Source organism: Neoarius graeffei, chromosome 1 (assembly GCF_027579695.1).
Source record: "Neoarius graeffei isolate fNeoGra1 chromosome 1, fNeoGra1.pri, whole genome shotgun sequence".
Lineage (NCBI taxonomy): Eukaryota > Metazoa > Chordata > Actinopteri > Siluriformes > Ariidae > Neoarius > Neoarius graeffei.
The window spans coordinates 89,496,099-89,516,572 of record NC_083569.1 but is presented as its reverse complement, the minus strand read 5'-3'; the positions used below and the strand labels follow the sequence as shown (position 1 = coordinate 89,516,572).

General features: G+C 42.3%; 1 protein-coding gene and 1 pseudogene across 12 annotated transcripts in view; both read left to right on the top strand.

The window, feature by feature from the left end:
- Positions 1-20,474, top strand: part of LOC132867451 (splicing factor 3B subunit 2-like) — an 81,530-nt gene that overhangs the window by 26,555 nt on the left and 34,501 nt on the right. For 11 of the 12 annotated variants that reach the window (XR_009650744.1, XR_009650748.1, XR_009650741.1 and 8 more), the window contains exons 11-13: positions 2,759-2,908; positions 5,329-5,418; positions 11,485-11,592. Coding sequence is in view for 1 of the 12 variants with exons in the window: in XM_060900665.1 (XP_060756648.1) it covers positions 2,759-2,908; positions 5,329-5,418; positions 11,485-11,592; positions 19,360-19,380 (369 nt within the window). In the remaining 11 variants the exon portion in view is untranslated. Of the gene's footprint in view, positions 1-2,758; positions 2,909-5,328; positions 5,419-11,484; positions 11,593-19,359; positions 19,589-20,474 lie in introns of those variants that run through there. The other variant, XM_060900665.1, reaches the window with a different exon arrangement.
- Positions 18,418-18,572, top strand: LOC132896968 (U1 spliceosomal RNA; annotated as a pseudogene).

The following is a 20,474-nucleotide window of genomic DNA, read 5'->3' as shown; positions in this document are numbered from 1 at the left end:
GCCCTGTTACGTGAATAAGAAGTTACATTAAAGATGTTGATTCGCAAGAATTTTCCCTGTTCTTAAAACTCCGCGGCGGTTCAGTGGTAGAGCGTTTACCCCCCTGAGCAGGAGGTCGCAGGTTCAGGCCCCGGCTGCGACATACCAAAGTTCCTTATAAAATGCCTGTCCTGTGCGTGAATGATTCTTGAGTATAAATATAAAGCAATTCTGCAATCGCTACTAAAAAAAAAGTCGTTTTTTTATTGCTGTTTCTGTGAAACTGAAGGATCATTTGAAACAAATAGTTTTCAATTCTACATTTTGATGTTTATTTTTTAACCTGTATATCCTGCTAAAAGGCTGAAGAGCAAATCGTCGTGCGTGTGTGTAAAAAGCTCGTGGTAAGTATTCAATGAACGGAAAGACGTGCTTTTGTGTCTCACAGAGTAAACCACACCCTCTACAGTAAATGAGGAGGACGGGTGGTTTAATTGCCTCCTAAATGCAATGGCAAATCAGTACTGCAGGACAGACTCCTGTTTTATAATTCATGTTTGCAGGATTGCTCGTCATTGTTATCAGCAAAACAGTGTGTTTGTGTCCTAAACTCCTATATAAAAATACGTATTACATAGTCGTACTGTATAGGGATGTTAACCGATGACTGACTGACCGGTGGTTGACCGAATCAACGTCAACCGGTTAATTTTTTTTTTTTTGGTTGTCAGTTAAAAAAAAATCAATCGTTTTGAAGCGGAGAACCTGGAATTCTGTGTTGTAAACGCTTGGGGCATGCCATGCGGTGTAAGGACGACAGCTGACAAATCAGAAACACCCATTCAGTCATGTCCCGCCCTCCTGCCCCAGTTGAAGACAGCTGCCACTCGGCGAAAGAAAAGTGTAGACACAGGCTTTTTAGCTTACAAATTACTATTCTGTTTTTTTTTTATTATTATTATTAGAAGGCACATGGAGTTTAGTCCTGCCTTGGCCAGTGCATTCTGAAAGTATGTTTCGGTCTGTAGCCAACAATGCATGTTATTGCAGATCAGATCTCTCCACACAAACTAAAGGCGCAGATGCCGACTTTTGGAGGGAAGGGGAGAGAATGAAACGACAGCGGTGTCTGGAGGGGGAGTGACAAACGCAGCTTTTATGTCTGTGAGCCAAGTTGGTGACGGCTTCAGAGCAACTTCAATACCATGCAGTAATGGCGTGTTGATATTGGTAACGGCGTTATAACGATTGTAGCTAATTAATTAGATTACCTGGCGTTATAACAGCCTTTATTTTAACGCCATTATTCCCATCACTGAATGTTATGTACTTCTTCTAGCACTTGACTTTATTTTCAACGCCATCATGGCCAACTGAAACTGTCTCTAAGCTGCAGCCATTTGTCCTCCGCTCCAATACAAACCCCTCGACATCAGTGCCGCATTTGACTAAATGTTTCGCGCTGTAGAAAAGGGAATGTGAGTGGAGGGCAGCAACTGGGACTGAATGTGCAGATGCTCGCGGTTAGATTTGGAATAGATTCTAATAATTCCAATTCTAGAATTTTAAACTCGTAGGTTAACCGACTATAATCGGCTAATGAGGCTCGGTGGTCGGTCAAGATTTTTTTTAGTTTTCGCCATCCCTAGTACTGTACAATGCAGTATGATATTGATTGATGCGTCATGTTTTCAGGGCTTGTCTTGTTCTGTTGCAGAAGTAAATGTTCTTAAAAATAATTAAAAAAAATTTTTTAAACATGTACTTTTGTCTAGATAACTCAATTCTACCACTAGAAAACATATCAGTATTGCCTTGAACCGTGTACTTGAAAACTTGCCGAAATACCGCAAAATTTTAGGGCAAAAGGAAATTCAAGGGGGGGTAAAAACTTTTGACACCTTAAATGGCCTCAAAAAGTTAACATTATGGCCTGATGTATCTCGTCACTAGTGCCAGACCATAATCCCTGTGACCTGTTAGTGCAAATATACTGCAGTTTCACCGTGTGTGTGTGGAGCTGCTACATGCTTTCTGCTCTCGTCATGATCTTCATCTCAGATGGAACGCCCTAAGGCTAGTATCTCACTGGGCTGCGACAAATTGCGAACGTCATTCGCGAGAGAGTTTCAAAAGTGTCTTGAAACATTGGCGGGGATTCTCAATTTCCTCGCATGAGTTGCAAAGTGTCGCTCCTTCGTCGCTGAAATTTTGAACATGTTCAAAAAATTCGTGCGACAAAATTTCTCTCAAAATAGCCGCAAACGCGTCGCCGGTGTCGCAAAGCCGTCGCGAACCCTTCTCAAGTCAGTTTCCGTGAGGTTTCCTCTACTTCCCTGCCTGCCGAGGGAAAGCCGGGCTGCGACAGCCTGCGACTAGTTGGAGACGCAACAATTGCGGTAAAATATGCGAATATCAATTCAGTGCGATTCCAAGTGGAAATTCGCATATTTTATTGCAATTGTGTCTCCAGCTAGTCGCAGGCTGTCGCAGCCCAGTGAGATACTGGCTTAACAGTTCAAAATGATTTACTGATCTAGAAAATCCTGAAGGATCTTTGTCGGTTTTAAAGGCTGTAAGAGAGGTTGGTGAAATTCAAACACAAACTGAAGAGGAAAAGTGGTTGGTGTTTGTGCTCCACACATGTAATCAGCTTTGCCGTTCCTTTCGTTGTAATTCCATGCTGTTGCAGTACAGTGTAACCTTCACCCCGTGCTTTTGAATAAAATGTGAGGAAAGGAAAGGTTATACCGGCTCAATGTTTCTGTCCTTTCAACAGGAGGATGCAAAAACTATGAAGACCAAAATGCGAGAGAAAGTTCGCCCAAAGATGGGAAAGATTGACATCGACTACCAGAAGCTCCATGACGCCTTCTTCAAGTGGCAGATCAAGCAGAAGCTCACCATCCATGGAGACCTGTACTACAAGGTAATGCACTGGCCTTTCTCATGTTTAACTCTGCATTTTTTCACTCGGTACACGTTTCTGTTCCAAAATGGTCTTTTTTTTTTTTTTGAAAGTTTGGTTTTCAGATTTTTAGTCGGTGCATTTTGTTTCCACATATCTTAATATTACAGTGTGAAAATTTCATGAGGTCTCCTCATCTGATTCAGAAGATATGGCCTGTTGATCAAGACCACTCATCTCATTCTCATTATCTCTAGCCGCTTTGTCCTTCTACAGGGTCGCAGGCAAGCTGGAGCCTATCCCAGCTGACTACGGGCGAAAGGCGGGGTACACCCTGGACAAGTCGCCAGGTCATCACAGGGCTGACACATAGACACAGACAACCATTCACACTCACATTCACACCTACGGTCAATTTAGAGTCACCAGTTAACCTAACCTGCATGTCTTTGGACTGTGGGGGAAACCGGAGCACACCCACGCGGACACGGGGAGAACATGCAAACTCCACACAGAAAGGCCCTCGCCGGCCCCGGGGCTCGAACCCAGGACCTTCTTGCTGTGAGGCGACAGCGCTAACCACTACACCACCGTGCCGCCTCAAGACCACTGTTTCGGTGAATTATATAAATTTTAAAGGTATAACTAGATTTATTTTTTTCGCAGTCCAAATCCTGCGCTTTGATTGGCTGGCGAGCGGACCCCGGGTATGGACCTTTTGTCGACTCGCTTGTTCACAACAACAAACATGGTAGCATTTTTTTTTTGTCTACATTTATTTATTTTTTTTAATAAGATTTATTTATAAGATTTTTCTCAAAAATCTTATAAATTTTTGCCAGCATTTCTCAGGAGAATAGCATTAATTTTACAGCATGGATAGCGATAACGACAGTGTTCACAGCGAAAGTGAGTTTTACTACCCTGAGGAAGAAGAAATAAAAGAAAACATTTCAGGAGAAAGCTAAAAACCTGTAACTGTTGCTAACGCTGAGCAAAAACATGGCTGAATCCTGAATGACTCCTATTTGTATAAATAGGGGACTACATAGGCGGCAAAATGTAGTATTTTTCCTGCCATGGAAGTGCACTTGTATACCGAGGAGGAAGCCATTTGCATTACAGCCGTGAATGAGGATTCAAAATGGCGGCTCGGCTCGGTTTTCCCTTTTGGGCGCTCTCGTTTTCTGTTAGAATTTGGTAAAGAAAAAAATAAATATATTATTTACCAGCGTAAGGTCGGTCCATATGGTGAAATACCGTGACCTCGGCCCAGAGGGCGTTGTTCAGTACTTTCAAGACCTCAGTCACGGTATTTCACCAGACGGACCTCCCAGCTGGGAAATAACATTTATTTTATTGGAAATATTATGAAATGACACTCCTGAATCTTGATCGCTAAGAGCATTTTTTTTTTCACATTTTATTATGCGATAAAACAAAAATACTGCTAACAGAAGGATATTTGGATATTTTACCTAGTTCTTTATTGAATTAACATTTGTACGAATAAAGAATCAAATATCTTTTCTAACGAAGAAACGCCTAACGAAGAATTGGGGGCTACGGAGACTACATTTCTCAATTAAACCACTACTCCGTGCAATTACTTCAAGTCTGTAATGACTAAAAGCATTTTTATACCTTTACTTCTCATGGTAATTATAAAAACATTAAGGGAAATTCTTTAACCCTGATTAAACCCCGAGTTTAGAGAGGACTACGGAGACTACGTTGCTTTTTCCATTATCCCAGTGAACATTTTCAATCAATGCTGAAAGGTGTCGGTGCCTTACAGTCAACACATTTTTCTGTGCATTATTCCGACATGTATAGAGATTGAAACTACCAAAATGGATAGCATTAAAAGAATCCGTGATTGAGTTTTTGGGTTCCTTTTTGAGAACACTGACCAAAAACGTCATTTGGCATAACGACGGACACATTATTAAAGAACTGCAAAATTTTTGCCGGGTGATAAAGGACTCCTTTATATGCATTTATTAAATGAAGCAGAGATGCTACATTATCATTTCATATCAATCTTGTAGCACAAAATGCACTAGAGATGTGGGGTTTTATATGATCTATAGTTCAGTGTACAGTAGAACATGCCAAAATGGACCAAAAAGGCATAAAAAATGAATCAACATGGAAACAAAATTTAAAAATTGTTCTCTGTGGTGATCCGATGACACTAATGTAAACATAAGTTTAATACAAGAAACATGACTTTTTTTTCTTTTTTTAATACACCTGCATAACGTCTTATTTCTGCAAATGTGTACCCTGAGTGAAAAAATGCCGACTGTTTGAGTAGCGCTGACCTTTCTCTGGAAAGTGTTTTCAGAAAAAGGATTTCGTATATTCATGCTCTGTGTCTCTCTCGTGCCTTTTGTGTGACTCCTCCTCATGGTTCTGCTTTGCGCTCCGTCTCTCAGGGGAAGGAGTTTGAGACGCGGCTGAAGGAGAAGAAACCTGGAGATCTGTCTGATGAGCTGAGGATCGCTCTGGGCATGCCCACTGGCCCTGTGAGTTCTTCTTGTTGATCTCGTTTGCGTGGTGTGTTTGTTCCCCATGTGCATATTAGTGTTGGCTCGGTACCTGGCGTGGTAGAACGGTAACGGTACTAGTTTGCTACCAGTGTAATAAATATTCATACAAACTGATAAATTAATAAACTTCAAAATTTGTATTGTTTAAACACTGCATTAAATGAGTGACAGGTGTAGAAAGAAGGATTTATAAGTCGGTTAACTTTACAAATATCTGACCTAAGGTTATTTCCAAAGCATCGTTATTCTTTCATTCGTGAATTAATTAAGGAAGGAGCAGATTGCGAAATAGACTAAGGATCCATCTGCGTTAATGTTTTAAAACAGCGTTTTAAATAGAGTTTTTGTTCAGATGAGTGTGTTTAGCTCCGTATCAGAAATGATCTCTGTTGATACAAACACGCGCACACACCACATGACCATTCATGTACACTGGGCATGCCGGGATAAACAGCTGATCTCGTTTGTTTTCTTCTGGGAAAGGGTCATGTGATGGCTGACGAATCTGGGGAAAGATGTGTTATAACTGAGACCCAATCAGGAAGCGAACGTGGGTCTCTGCGTCATTGTTTCCAAACGTCCTGTTTTTGCCCGTCCACACTAAAATGATATCTAGGAGCATCCCCCCCCCCCGTCTCCATTTTCGGAGCTTGAAAACTCCGCAGTGATGCAGACGCTGCGTGTGAATGTAGTGAAAGTGATGCGTTTTAAAATTAAAGCATATTAATGCGCGATCATCACAGTGGCTGGCTGCCAGTTAGCCCTGTGTAACTTTAGAGCAGCTAAACTGTTAGCTAGATTCAGGACAGGAAATTTCCTGAACAAGCCAACCATGGATGAAGTTCAGTACCCATCATAATGCGCAGCTTCCGTTCCTGGAATTCTCTGTACAAATTGGGATGTATGTGCGTCTAATGTTTCATCAGGGTAGATATTGCCTCCGCCCATCACGCACAACTTGAGGCACCGTTTGCACACAGGTGTCGAAGGAGACCCCGCCTCTCCACTATCACAGTCCCAAAAAGCTATTTCAAATGTCAAATTTACTGGTAACTAGAGCAAACAGTGTATATCAAAGGAGAACTCATCTCATTATCTCTAGCCGCTTTATCCTTCTACAGGGTCGCAGGCAAGCTGGAGCCTATCCCAGCTGACTACGGGCGAAAGGCGGGGTACACCCTGGACAAGTCGCCAGGTCATCACAGGGCTGACACATAGCCACAGACAACCATTCACACTCACATTCACACCTACGGTCAATTTAGAGTCACCAGTTAACCTAACCTGCATGTCTTTGGACTGTGGGGGAAACCGGAGCACCCGGAGGAAACCCACGCGGACACGGGGAGAACATGCAAACTCCACACAGAAAGGCCCTCGCCGGCCCCGGGGCTCGAACCCAGGACCTTCTTGCTGTGAGGCGACAGCGCTAACCACTACACCACCGTGCCGCCCCCAAAGGAGAACTGAAGGCAAAAAAAATTTTTTTTTTTTTTATCATCAAAATTCTATTTCTCCCATTTTATGAAATATCATAATGCATTTCTGATCGCTATTCTGTCACTGCTATAGCAAGTTATGGGTGTTTTGAAATACGCTCTGTAATATCAGTCCATATGTCCAAGCGATGGGCGTAAACGAGATTGGTTGAGACCTGTGCGAGACATCGTAGCACAGAAGTAAAACGTACAGCGGAAATCAAAGTGACCGACATCTGCCAACATTATCAAAAGACGTGCGCGCCCTCTTTCGAATGCTGACGTAATCAAGCTGGAAGTTTTGTTTGTTTTGATAGCAATCAGGAAAGTTTGAAAAAAGCAGGCAGTAATCATCATTTAAACTCGTTTTTGTGCAATACTTCGTTTGGGAAAACAGTTTTCAAAATGGCGGCACTGACACCTGGCTGACACTTCACATTTTGAAGTCTCGTGAAGATAAGCGACACCTGCCGTGGACCAAACGAACTAAATTCAGCATGGCTAAAAACCGAATAGGCCAATAAGTATAATATTTAATTGCAATTAGTTGCCAATACGAGTCACGATATAAGGTTACTAAAACCGAAAACACAATTGAACACGTTAATTAAGAAATAAAGTAAGTTTAAAAATGACTTCAGTTCTCCTTTAAGTAAATCCTGAAAGAACAATATCTTTACTGTGAAATTAAATTACCGTATTTTCCGGACTATACGTCGCTCCGGAGTTTAAGTCGCATCAGCCAAAAAATGCATTATGAAGACGAAAAAAACACGTATACGTCGCACCGGACTACAAGTCGCACTTTTTTGAAGGGTTATTCTATCCATAGAATCTGTGATTCTATCTGATAAGCGGCGCGTGGTTACTGCGCGACTGCATTGTTTATTTAATAAACGAACAGCTGAGCAGTGATAACGCGCCCTTTGCCCTGTAAGTAGCCTCGTCTGATTATTTTAAATATCTACTACTATCTTTAATACTATCACTATCGTTATTACTAATAGCCTATATTATTATTATTATAACTAATATTAGTAGCCTATTACTGATGCATTAATCAGTTTGCTTTTAGAATATTTTTACGGTAGGGCTTATTATCGCCCCATGGCTCTTTCATCTCTGTTATTAAAGCTGTAGTCATCATCGAGGAGTGTCATTCTTCATTTTTGTCGAATTTTATTTCATCAAATCAGAGGCCAAGTAGGCTATAGGTATATCATCTCCAAAGACAGGTACGGTAGTAAAAACAACCGTCTAGTGAAAAAAAAAAAACGCTCAGAGAAAAAAACAGGCAGAAAGTGCGCCTGCCAGTTAACGTCATATCAGATAAAAACATTATTCAGACCATTAACACCATAACATCAGAGACGAAGAATAAAGTTCATCTTGGAAGGAGAGTTATTTTTAAAAATGCAAAACAAAATCATTTATAATAGCCCAGAGAAAAACTGGCTGAATATGTACCGTAACATCAAGTTATTCAATAGCCTATAGGCTGAAAATCATTACATAACTTATTTAAATAACTATAGGCCTATCATTAATAATAAAACACAGGTCAATCAAGCTGACGATTTCACTCCAAATCAGCAAATCCATTGAATTCCTCATCCTCGGTGTCGCTTCTGAACAACTCTGCCAACTCCAGCGGCAGACGAAGCGCCGTTTCCTCTTCTGCGTGGCTGTCGTCAGACTCAGCATCAGCTCCAGTTATTCCAGCCTTTCGAAACCCCGACAGGATGGTTTCCGTTGTCACTGAAGCCCATGCTTTGTCAATCCACCCGATGACATCAAGGAAAGTTGCATGGCGCATCCTCCCGGTTGCCGTGAAGCTGTGTTCCCCATCAATCATCCACTGCTCCCACAGTTGTCGCAGAACTGCCTTGAAGCTCCGGTTCACCGAGATGTCCAGTGGCTGGAGCACTTTTGTCAAGCCTCCAGGAATGATGGCAGGGATGGAGTTGAAAGCCTTCAATTTTTCTTTAAACTGTGGTGTGATGTGCGCCCGCATACTGTCCATCACAAGCAGGGCCTTGCGTGTTTTGAAGAACCCATCCGGACGCTTGGCATAGCACTTTGTCAGCCACACGTTCATCATGTCCTGGTCCATCCACCCCTTCTCATTCATGGCCAGGACAACTGAGGGGGGGCATTCAATTTTCGGCATTGTTTTGCGTTTGAAGATGACCATGGGAGGCAACTTCGTTCCGTCTCCACAGCATGCCAGCACCACTGTGAAGTGTGACTTCTCATGACCCGTTGTCCCTATGTTCAGTCTTTACCCCTTTTCTGCGACACTTCGGGGATGTCAAATGTAAGGGGGACTTCATCCATGTTGATGATATGATCTGGTGTCACGTTGTGCTCAGCTACTTCATTTGTCAGAAACTCGTGGAAGTTATCAATTTTGACTTGGAAGTTGGCCGGCGATTTTTGACACACGGTTGTCCGTGCTCGGATAGAGAGGCGGTTACGTTGCATAAAGCGGTAACACCAAGACGGACCCCCTGCAAAGTCCGCTATATCCATTGCCTTGGCAATTACCTGAGCATGGAGCCGTAACTGCACAGTTGACCGGCCTCTCCCGGCAGCGCGTTGTTCGAGGACCCATTTGTATACCTCCTCTTCTAAACGTGGCCATCTAGCCTTTAGCCCTCGGTTAGCTTTTTTTGTTTTCTTCATTCTCTTCAAATTATCCTCCGCTTTTCTCCAGTCCCTACCAAGTTTTTCACTGCATCCAAACTTTCGTTCAGCTGCCCTATTACCATTTTCGGCTGCATATTTAATTACTTGCAGCTTGAATTCAGCAGTATATGATTTTCTTTTTGGCGGCATATTTCTGTTCAGTCATTGTTGTTGTAATGCTAATTTGTTTTGTTGTCAGTTGTAACAGTATTTTTTTTTCTTTCAGTGGTATTAATAGAGAACACGGCACATACTTGCATGCAAAGCTACATAGCGCCCTCTCGCGGTGAAAAAAAAACATGTATACATTGCACCGGAGTACAAGTCGCATGGCCAGCCGAACCATGAAAAAAAGTGCGACTTATAGTCCGAAAAATACGGTACATTAATACATGTGTAACTGGCAGAATGGAGTAGCTGTAAGTGGGAGACTTTTACTTTGATGCTCAGAGAGCCTTTGAAATCTCGCGTTGGGTCCCAAAGTATTGTTTGGTCTCATTAGCAGGTTGCAGTACATGAGTTGTAGCATTCGCCAGGGCACCATCGTCAAGTTGGCTGGTGAGGTCGAGAAGTCTGTAGTTACACTACGAGTGAAACTTTTGAAGCTTCGAAATGTTACTCCAACAGTGAGGCGAAATTACTAGCCTTCAGCGTGTATGGTTGTTGGTATAGCTGGTATCCGAGAGAAGCCAATAAGACGTATGTGGTGTGCCCTCGGTGGTTTGTGTGGTCAGATGCAAGCCGTACCAGCGGGGAAGTTGGGCCGGGAGCTGGAGTAAGCTCATTGGCGCGACGCCACCATAGCGCAGGACGGTGTACAGTGGTGGCAGAATGTTAATAGTCACTGTTTTGCTTTCATTTGTTTTATATTTTTATTATTTTGTTGTTTTTTTGGATCGTGCGGGTTTCCTTGGTTAGGAATTTCACTGAGTGCTCATCTAGCCTTGGCATATGTAACTGCTATATATACTACCCTGGGGTCAGGGAGCATAGAATTTGCTTTGTTTTTTTGTTTGTTTTGGGAGAATCCTCACTGGGTTTGTTGTGTTCTAACAAGAGTGATATATAGTGTGCAGTGCTTTGAATCCTCTTAAGTGTGTATGTTTTTTTTTTTTATCTGACTTTGGGTCATGTTGCTGTGAATTAATGGACTGATGTGAATTTAATAAGGGTGTAACCAGTGAGTGAAGACTTCTACCCTTCTTTGTGATTTTCTTTATCCTTGTACTCTAAGCCAAGTTGCATGTGTCTCGTGTTGGCCAACCAAATTATTGGTGTTGCTTTTATAATAAAAAGAGAATATTATAGATTAAAATTTTATATTTTTAAACCTATTTTTTAATAAAGAAGTTGTACTTTCTCAGCACTGTTTGGGTCCTGTGTGTCTTATTTTTTTAAATCGTTGTCTGCTAGTGAAGGGTCACACATAAGTGGAGGTGATGGGACGTGATCATTTCCACTGTTTGGGGAAATAAATGGAACAATAATAACGACTTTGTGTGTTTTCGTACACCAAGGCTTTTCCTGATTTTTAGGTAACCGCTTATATTTTAAGCAGACAGTGAAGGTTTTAAGTTAAATCTGAGTGTAGTTGTTCAGATGAAATGCTCCAACTCGCTACTGAACATTGTGTTTTTGGTGCCGTTATTTGGTTCGGAGAAGAAAAACAAATGGTACCTTTCTCCATTGTACCCACCCTTTTCAACACTTGGTGCACTTTATCCAGCAGAGGGTGCTGCAGATGTGGAGAACCGCTTGTTCTGTTTTCAAACTGCGTGCGCATGCATGAGCAGACTTTTGTCATACGTTTCTTCCCCTGATGATCTCCATTTCTGACACAGCTATGTTGTGAATAACGATCTCTCTCTCTCTGTAGAACTCCCATAAGGTTCCTCCTCCATGGCTTATTGCGATGCAGAGATACGGTCCTCCCCCGTCCTACCCCAATCTCAAGATTCCTGGCCTCAACGCCCCTATTCCTGAGGTTAGTGTGTGGCAAACACATCCAAACACCACCAGCTCCATGAAAGAAAAATGCTCCGGTTTTTGGAAACCACAGGTTCAGTCCTGGTCATAGAATATTTCCTGACTTGCACATTTAACCCCCCCACTTAAATGAATTATCTAATCAACAACCAGTTCTGACTTGATTTGGGTGATTTTTAACACTTGGATGTGCAGGATATGGCCTACTGTAGGACTCGGAAACCTGCGCTGTAGACCAGATATTTTTTAGGTTCGTGTAAATGCATAATTGAGTCGAGTGCTTGTGGGAATTTAGAGAAGGAAATATACAGAGATGAAGGCTGTTGAACAAGGAAATGCTTTTGAGACATTGTCAAGCTTACCCATCTGAGTACAAGGCTTCAAAGTGTGTTTAAAACATTTATTATAAATTATATGTAATGTATAAAAAAAAGAGAGGATATTATACAGTTGCACGAAGATATGACGTTTGAGTGGTGAACATATTCACAAGAAGATAAACTTCATATCTTTGTGCCACTGTGTAATGTTCTTTATCAGTGGTTTTCAAAGTGGGGGCCGCCAGGGGGCGCTAGGGGGGCCTCAGAAAGTTGGAGGGACACTAACAAATTGCGGAAAAAAAATACTTTTTAAAAATATTATTAAATATATTGTAATTAGTTTTTTAATCATTATTATAAAATATAATTATTAATACATCATATCGAAACGTTGTTTGCCATGCTCATCTCTCCGATTGCCTGTGGCATTGCGGTTTGCGCCATTTATCAAGCTGCTTTGCTCCTCAAGCTAGCGTATTGCTAGCGCAACATGGACAGGTTTTTGAAGAAGAGACCGAAGGAACAAACCAACAGCCCTGCTGTGGAGGACACTGCTGCGAAAAAAACTAAGAAGTCCTGGCCAACTAAAATCCGAAAATATGACGCAGCATACATTAAGTATGGCTTTACAGCCATACAGAAAAATGGCCATGATTGCCCGAAATGCGTCCTCTGTCTGGAGACCCTGTCAAACGAGTGCTTAAAACCTTCGAAACTTCAGTGTCACTTGGGACAAAAACATCCGACAGATGCCTAAAAAACAGTAGATTTCTTCAGATGCAAAGAAGAGCATTTGGTCAGGCAATCTGCTGCATTCACCCAGCAAGCTACTGTCCCCGAGCGGGCCCTGAAGGCATCATTTTTAGCCTCATACCACATTGCTCGTGCTAAAAAACCTCACTCAATTGGAGAAGATTTGATTTTACCAGCCACCAAAGACATTGTCCAAGAATTGCTTGGTGAGGATGCTGCCAAAAAAATTGATGCTGTCCCACTCTCTAACACCGTGAGCCAACAGATTGGTGACATGGCTCAAGACGTATCTGCTCAGCTGTTGGAGCAGGTGAGAGTCAGCGAATACTTCGCACTTCAGCTGGATGAGAGCACAGATTTATCCAGTGAGGCCCAACTGCTTGTGTACATCAGATTTATTTCACAGGAAAGATTTGTGGAGGAAATACTATTTTGTAAAGCACTTGAAAGAAGTACTACTGGGAAAGACATTTTTCAGGTTTTGGACGATTACATTGAGTCTAACGGATTGGACTGGACCCGTTGTGTGGGGGTGTGTTCGGACGGAGCCGCGGCGATGACCGGGAAGATCAGTGGAGTGACCGCGCTCATTAAGCAGAAGGCCCCGCATGTAGTGGCCACACACTGCATGCTCCATCGCGAGGCACTGGTCGCAAAAAGGATGGATAACGAGTTGAATCAGGTACTACAGGAGGTTATACGGTTTATTGTTCAGTGCGAAAATATTTGTGTTGAAAACATGTTAGTTAATAATATTCTTATGCTAAACAAATGTAACAATTATTGACTATTGAATAAAAGTAAGAGAAAAGATTCTAAAAGTTCATGTTTCTTTAGATATTTTGTAGCATTGTCTGTGGGTTTGCAAAGGGGGTCCCCGGCCAGAAGCTAATGCTGTTTGGGGGGCCTTGGCATGGAAAAGTTTGGGAACCCCTGATCTTTATAATATATTGATACATCCACACAAAAAAAAAATCCTCAAGTTAATTAGAAGAATCGTAATTTTGAACCGGTTCACCATGTTGACAAACATGCATCCAGTCAACAGGAAATCACTGGGAGTGACCTCATCGGAGTGAAATATCAGGAATTATTATACTTCCAGGACACTTTTTCAATGGAATAAAAATGTGTTCTATTCCCTTCTAGCAGGTTTCGTTCATTTGGTTTGATAGCATGCAATATTGTTAGCGTATCACTTATCCTACGTCTATCACGTCACTCTACCCAATGGAGAATGAGCGTTGAATATGGTTTACGACATTGCATGGTTGTCAAGACAACATGATGCGAATATTCAATGAGAAGTGTATCGGCATTTCTCTGTTCTGCCAGCGGCGCCTGCAGTAACCTGTTGCAGTGAATTGAAAATGCAATAAGATGCGTATTACGTGTAAAACTTCCGCACAAGTGAGCAACTGGGACAGTTTGTAAACAAACATGGCCGCCAGGTTTGCTTCGTTAAAGGCAGAAGATTTTGAGAGAATTTTGAAAGCGAAAGCTGCACTGAACACCTGAAAGGCCCCCGTTCTTAACTTTTTGTAAAATCTATAATTGTTCCATCAAATGTGCATTAATAATAATATTGGCTGGCTTTTTTCGTGATCTATCAGATATGTTCCATTCAGCTACTTGTCTTCGACTCGTTCAGTATCATACTCGCTGAATGGAATATATTTGATAGACCACTCAATGCCAGTCAATATTATTTAAGTATTATGCATACAGGACACTTTTTTTTCGTATTCTGTTCCCTTCTAGTGGGTTTATTGATGGCATGCAGTATTGTTCGAGGATGTGATTCTTCCGGAATTCCGGATTTTCAGGCATAAAAATGCGACCCTCGTGAATCATGCAAATTCGTTGTTTTTTTTTGGGGGGGGGGGGGTAGGACTAGCCTGGCAAGCCAGACTAAATGTCAATATTTAGTCTGGTCTCGGTCGTAGACATTTCCGAAGGGTGTGGGTAGGAACAACCCGTTGTCTTTCAAACTGTCTCTGTGCGTATAGGCCCACGCTCTGACCAATCAGCGCAACAGTGACTGTGACATAGTCAGAGTGACAGAAAGCAGTGGGGGAGGGTAAACCATAGACATATAAACATAGACGCCGCCTTCTGCGTAGAATCATATGTCATCCTCGCCGCCATATTGGATGGGGCAAAGTGGAGATTCTTCAACCGCCTCTGGTATAGCATCTAGACAGTAGCCGAGAATAAAGATGCCTCATTCATGTGCTGCGTTTAACTGTACCAACAGGTTTACCGTCCAAACGAGATCACATGGGATTACCTTTCACAGGTGAGACTGGAAAAATACTTTTCAATCCTGTTCCTTCAGTCTTCAGTTTCCCAGCTCATCTCCACCGGGGAGGTGTATAGTTATAAGCAGTGAGAATTAGATAATACAGTGCCACTCTATGATGAACGTTTTTGAACGTATGATGAATGTTTTTAACCTTTCTGAATGTGAAGGAATCAGTGATGTATTTTGTTTTGGTATGATGTTAGAACCTGGCCGAACTCAGTTTGGCGGTCATTCAGAATATTGACGGGTATTTTGCACACTATTTATAACCATCACATTAAAAGTTATATATGTTGTTTTGATGCCTGTTTGTTTCCCAAATATATACGTGTCTTAATGGGTGAATAAAAGGCATCGAGGTAAACATTATTGTAGAAAGGGGCTTTATGAAGTTCAGTCCATTTACTTGCATTGGTTTACGGGGAAGATTTGCCACATCCAATATGGCGGACACTCTGACGTATCCCAGCAACGGGCCACCAGCTCAATGCGGCGTCTGTGTTTATATGTCTATGGGGTAAACAAACAGCATGTGGAGAGGGACACCATTGGAGGGTCGAGTGTTTTGGTGAAGCTTCAGCGATCATGGAATGAGCGGAGAGCCTCTTCCTGCTCATGTTTTAATGAAAACTCCAAGTCTAATTCTTCTAAAACTGATTCCAAAGCGGAGTCAAACGAGCACTGTTCAATAGTGCTTTCTCCAGCGTTGCGCAGCCTTGTCACTCCTGCAAAAGCCCGCCCAAAGAATCCAAACAAAAACCTTGCGTTGTGATTGGCGGGCACGATTTGATGTGTTGCTGAGTGTGTTGCTGATATGGTCCGAGGCTAGACCCACTCGTAGGCAAAAATATTTTTGGCCGCGAGGCGGGTGGGTCTAGTTTACTAGGCTAGGGTAGGACCACATTATCCATAGGCAACTCCAATGAGCCACGTGTGCGCATAATAACCTACCCTAGGTTAAGCGGTGCCAATAATAATTAAAAAAAAAAAGCCCATTATGCAGAGAGTAACCTTTGTGACCCGAGTCAAGTAATGTAAGACGCATGCGCGTTAGTAGTCAGTTTGTTGTTGGAATGGATGCAGCGGTCACCCTACTCTCGTGTGTGACGTAGCATGCTAATATTGTTTTCATGTATTTGTTTGCATGTCTATTATCTAATAGTTTTTCACTGATCTCAATGTCCAAGATTTGCCACGGTGGTATTAATGCTAACGTTAGTCAAATGTTTCTTAGTTAGCCAGTTATGGTACTAGCCAGGTTAGTCAATGTGTAGCTACCAGGCTAGGTTGAAAAAAATGAAAACGGCAGGTATCAGTGAGTAAACATTTCTCCTCTTGAAAGTGTTTAGATGATTTACTTGTATAGTTAGAAAAAGGCATTTTTTTTGTTTTTGGGAAAGGAAAGTTTCGTGTGTCAGCATTCAACATGATTTGCCACAGCTAACAAAATTGTTTGCCTAGTAATTGCCAAGCCGTTCGCATGAGATGACTTCCTAATGTTACTAAGGTTTTAGAATGTTAGCGTTAAGTGAACGTTAAGTGAACAAAGCAATTAAAAGTGTTGAATTTGGTTGTAGAGGTATTATTTTTTTGACTATGAGGTGTCCTAATTTGATTGAAATTCTGTCTGCTACAATTCGCATCAGTTTGTTTAAATGGTGGGCTTTAGCCTATCAAGATTATCGTCTCAAACCTGAGGTCTCAACAGTTTGATGCCGACGTCATAGCAATTCACTGGTTGTTTGTCATTTGAAACACTAGTATGTATAGCATATATGTTAAAAATCTGTGTACACATTACAAAAGGTCGCTGATTAACACTTGCAACTCTGTCATGATGGTGTAAAAATCTAAAGGTAGTAAAAAAAAGGTATTTAATTTAAGGATTGCTGTACAGTATACCCTGTTCTGTCGTTGAGTTGGTAGAGATGATTGGAATGCCTTGCCAAGATAGCAATACTCATTGATTACTCTCAGCCCCGGCTTCATGCCTGCAGCTAAACCACACCTGTGAGGATATCCAGGAACAGCCACACTCCCACCCTTGTTATATTGCTTAATTACAGAATGTTCAGTGTGGTTCATAATAACATAACAGTGTAGGCAACATAACATCAACACTGATGCTGATGAAAAACTTGAACTATTATTATAGTCCATCTTGGCTGCATAGCACATTATCATACATGCTGCATAATAACAATGTCAGTATACTGGTGATAGACCAAGTTCATGTGTACTGCAGTTTGTGTTTATTGGCTAAAATATGCAGGGATTGTGTCATAATTGTATAATTTATTTTATTATATCTTTTCTAGCATACTTTGGACTTATGGCCAGACTTGCAGTGAACAGGCCTGACATTAAAGCTGTTGATGAGGGAGTTTAGTGTTTTTTCACTTGTATATCCATGTTACACTTCCTGACTTTGTACTTTGTTACACTTCTTGACTTTATACTACACTTACTGACATTGTTATTGTGCATATTTTGAAAAAAATGATGACACTGTGAGTGTGTGCTCATCACCTGTTCTAATATCTGCATCTATTGTTTGAGGTTGTTTGCCCTCAAAATAATTGTTTTCCAATGATGAAAATTGGCACTAAATGTTTGCGTATTGCACTTGTCATTAAAAGTGTCAAAATGAGGTTACTGTGTGTAGTGGCTGCACTGTTGCTGCACCGCGTCGTTGCCGCGCCATACCACACCACACTGCTGCCGTGTCGCATTATGGGTCTATATATTTTCCTGCTTTTTTGTCCTTGGCCAATCGCATCCCTGTTTATAGAAGTCCAAAAAGAGGATGTAGCGGTCATCAGGACAGAAGAAGGAATAATCAATCAAATCAAGGACAAACCTGATATTATTAGAAATATGTATTTTTTCTTAAAAATCCTGACTGAACTTCATCAATAACTGAATCTAATACATTTTTAATTTGTTTAGCACTTATGGAGGCAGAAATCTTGTCATTATTCAGGAATGAAAATAGGTCGCCAGTTATCAATAGACATGAGATGGTTTTTGGGTTTGGGAATTAAAGTAATCAAGCCCTGAGTCACTGAAGGGGGGAGAGTGTCTACTTCAGTACTTTCTAATATGACTTCAGTTATAAAGGGGGCCAACTCTTCTGGAAAGGTCTCCTCAAATTCAGCAGAGGGACCATCAGCACTGGGAGATCTGTTCACCTTTAGATGGTCAATTGCATAAGAGACTTCTTCGATGGTCATATTTTGATCACACAGTTGTCTGTCATCTGGATGAATTTGGCTGATATTATAGACTCCTTGCACATTACGTCACACATCACGATAGCGTCTACTGGGGGACAACCAGACATAGTCTTTCCTGTAAGCAAGGATTAATCTGTCTTAAATATGGTTCATGTTTGCGCTGTTTGTGGTTCCAATCGTTCAAACAGAGAAAAAGATAAACAGTATTACAGTCTCCCTGGCAGGGGCAACACCATGATCAAGAAGGTGGTTTGCTCAAGGTGAGGCCCAGCCATTGCACTCAGGCTGTGCTGACCTTTGTGAATTCTCAACTGCATAATTTCTGGTGACGGCACGGTGGTGTAGTGGTTAGCGCTGTCACCTCACAGCAAGAAGGTCCGGGTTTGAGCCCCGTGGCTGGCAAGGGCCTTTCTGTGCGGAGTTTGCATGTTCTCCCCGTGTCCGCGTGGGTTTCCTCCGGGTGCTCCGGTTTCCCCCACAATCCAAAGACATGCAGGTTAGGTTAACTGGTGACTCTAAATTGACCGTAGGTGTGAATGTGAGTGTGAATGGTTGTCTGTGTCCATGTGTCAGCCCTGTGATGACCTAGCGACTTGTCCAGGGTGTACCCCGCCTTTCGCCCGTAGTCAGCTGGGATAGGCTCCAGCTTGCCTGCGACCCTGTAGAACAGGATAAAGCAGCTAGAGATAATGAGATGAGAGAATTTCTGGTAGTGGGGGACTGCGTTTGCGCTCTCCCCTTTCACATAATGGCAGCACGGTGGTGTAGGGGTGAGCACGGTCGCCTCACAGTAAGAAGGTTCTGGGTTCGAACCCAGCGGCCGGCAAGGGCCTTTCTGTTTGGAGTTTTCATGTTCTCCCCGTGTCTGCGTGGGTTTCCGCTGGGTGCTCTGGTTTCCCCCACAATCCAAAGACATGCGGTTAGGTTAATATGGGACAGCCTTGAGCGAGGCACCTAACTTCCAACTGCTCCCCGGGTGCTGTTAGCATGGCTGCCCACTGCTCTGGGTATGTGTGTGTGCTCATTGCTCACGTGTGTGTGTGTGTGTGTGTGTGTGTTCATTGCCCCAAATGGGTTAAATGCAGAGAGGAAATTTCACAAGTGTGTGATGAATAAAGTTGTGCTTGCTTTCTTTTCTTTTCTTTCCCTAGAACTTTGTCTTGAACTTCTGATTGTGGCTGAGGAACTTGACTTGGGCATTTCTTTAGAAAGGAAATATCTCTGATCCGGGAGTAGGAGACTTTTTTTTTTTTCACAGCAGTAGGAAGAACCCAGTCCGCCTTTTTATCTGTCACTGTCAGTGAATCCCTTTGTTTCACTCCAGCTTCAAGCCCACAATAACGATGCTGTGTGAGAATAGCTCTCTCCGAGGCCTGCCATACAGTTGGTGTGTATCCACCATCCTGCCAATTTCTTCACTGACAGTCCACGGAGTTGAAGATTTTTCAGTCGTTCTTTGCGAGTGGTTAACCTGGAATAGAATATAGGTTGTATTCAGTCACATGACATTTGCTTGTGAGTTTACTTCCGGTGAATGAAGTGGTGTTCAGGCAAACTGTTTTGGCTGTTGTCATGTAAAGAGCAAGTGAAACCGTCTCTGACAGTTTTCACAGTTTAGAGGCCAATACACAGTCAGGATACCTTCAGAAAGTTGCTCTTTGCGATGAGATAGATCCTTACTCGATAGTAAAGAAGGATTTTTCCTATGAATTGGAAAATTATCCATCCGTTGACATCTCCCCGACATCTCAAACACCCTGGTGCTGCAGACATCGTTCTACACGGACAAACAGATGAAAACCTGGAAGAGCATGGAGGAGAACAACTTTTTATATGTGGCTGGGTTAAAGATCTGGTGATCAGGACACCAAGATAAATCCTGTATCGTTTATGCCAGGGTAAGGAGGAATTTCTGGGCTTTTTGTAAGTGTCTTTGTGGTGGTTGCTAGGACTCTACAAGTTTTAATATTAAGTGTAAATAAACCACAGCCGCTCGATTCTCAATAGTCCCTGCTCTTCTCTTCCAGCAAACAACAATTTAAAGGTCCCATGGCATGGTGGTTTGTTGATGCTTTAAACGGGCTCGTGGAGGCTTCCGGATGTTATGTCCGCAGCCTTTCTCGAAATGAACCCTCGGCACGTAAATATAGCCTCCTGGGAGAAAGCCCCATTTCAGCGCTTTTCCCAGTGCGTCATTTTGCTAATGAGAAGCAGGAGGCGGGGAAGGGTAGAGGGTGGGGGCGGGCCATGGGGGGAGGGGCTTGAC